This window comes from Anoplophora glabripennis, unplaced genomic scaffold (assembly GCF_000390285.2).
Source record: "Anoplophora glabripennis isolate ALB-LARVAE unplaced genomic scaffold, Agla_2.0 scaffold284, whole genome shotgun sequence".
NCBI classification, from domain to species: Eukaryota; Metazoa; Arthropoda; class Insecta; order Coleoptera; family Cerambycidae; genus Anoplophora; species Anoplophora glabripennis.
Window position 1 is genome coordinate 130,197 of NW_019416385.1, and position 1,668 is coordinate 131,864.

The following is a 1,668-nucleotide window of genomic DNA, read 5'->3' on the forward strand; positions in this document are numbered from 1 at the left end:
AGTTTTTATGAAAATTGAAAAGAATTTGTTAAAATATTGTTGTTGGTATGGATGTATCAAGTAACTTGTTTCACTTGTTCACTAAGACAATGTTAGTTTTGATTTCTCACTGCGAAGTTTTGTTATTGATGATGCTTTCTTTATTTAATTTGAATAATCTCAGTTGTTTTTTTTTTATCTACTAAAAATATTATTTATAACAGAAGTGATTCAAGGTATATCTAAATTTGTTAATGTTTTTTTCTTTTACCCTTGCTTAACCTCCAGATAAAACGTGGCAATCTCGTAAATATATATAAAAAGAACTCCTAAAATGTCATTATTAATAAAAACATCGAATCATGAAAACTTGTATAGCATTTATTTGTGTCGCCACGTTAGTGGTTTCGGTAAGTTATACATATTACTAATTACAGTTGCATATGAATAACTTCATTATCATAACTTTTCTCTTATTTAAAAGTAAGTACCGGTTTGTCAAAAACAATCTATGAGTAAAAAAATAATATTTGGTTCTTATGTTACTCCCCCCCTGAAATATGAAAGAAACGCGTTAAAAAGGATCATTGAATCTGCTATCTGGTCTTCTGATCTGTTTACTTAAATTAAATTGCCCCAGGGCCAAAACGGCTCATTTCCGACTACGGATTTATACAGGGTGATTAATTAACAATGGGAAAGTCGAAAGCTGAAGATACCACACGTGAAATGGTATCCATTGGCGCAAACATGCCTTATCCGAAAGTTGATAGTTTCGGAAATACAGGGTGTTGAAAGTTAAAATTTTAAATCGTTTTTTTGCGATTATTCTGAAAATATGTAGATTAGAAACTTGAAAATTTGTGAAACTATATTTTTTTAGGCGACGAATAAGATGCGTATTGTAATTCCAGCATTGCTCATAGAGGGCGCCACTTACGACCAATTTTACCGAAAATTTAGTTAATAACTTTTTACCCTGTATATTTAATATGAAACTTGATTCAAAACCTGAAAGAACTATCATTTTTTCACTAATTATGTACTCTTATTTCATTTCGGTATCTCGATCCGTTTTCGAGGAAAATCGATTTTAACACTATGTTTTAATAATATGAGAAATTAAAAGCGAAACAAACCAAGTGTTTCTTCGTGTTATTACAACAAATAGAATATGTAATTATAATTTAAAGTAATTGTTCGAAAAATCCACCGTTGACACTGATATACATTACACGTCTTCAGAGAGATCTTCGAGTTTGAAACATTCGGATTGCGTCTGACTTCGTTGACAGTGATTTGTATTCTTTGCCACAACTCTTCACACGTGCCAATAGATTTTTTGTGAACTATATCTTTCATTCGAGACCAAATAGAAAAATCAAGAGGATTGAAGTCCGGACTTCTGGATGGCCAAGCAAAAATGCTTAGATGGCCAATCCAGCGATTTGGAAAAACTGCATCTTAATATGCACGCACTGGCCAAGAAAAATGCGGTGCAGCTCCGTCGTGCATGAACCACATGTCTCTTCTTAAATAAAGTGGAACTTCTTCAAGCCGTGGAAGCATTTTTACTTGGCCACCCAGAAGTCCGGACTTCAATCCTCTTCATTTTTCTATTTGGAAGAATCTATTGGTTCGTGTGAAGAGTTGTGGCAAAGAATACAAATCGCTGCCAACGAAGTCAAA

The 1,668-nt window shown here is 33.0% G+C and overlaps 1 protein-coding gene across 3 annotated transcripts in view; it reads left to right on the forward strand.

The window, feature by feature from the left end:
• The first annotated feature begins 309 nt into the window (after nt 1–309).
• Nucleotides 310–1,668, forward strand: part of LOC108906321 (B2 protein-like) — a 22,149-nt gene continuing 20,790 nt past the window's right edge. Inside the window, exon 1 of one of the 3 annotated variants that reach the window (XM_018709548.1) lies at nt 310–389. In XM_018709548.1, coding sequence (XP_018565064.1) covers nt 342–389 — 48 coding nt within the window. In that variant the 5' untranslated portion in view covers nt 310–341. The remainder of the gene's footprint in view (nt 390–1,668) is intronic. The other 2 variants (XM_018709547.1, XM_023454387.1) reach the window with 2 other exon arrangements.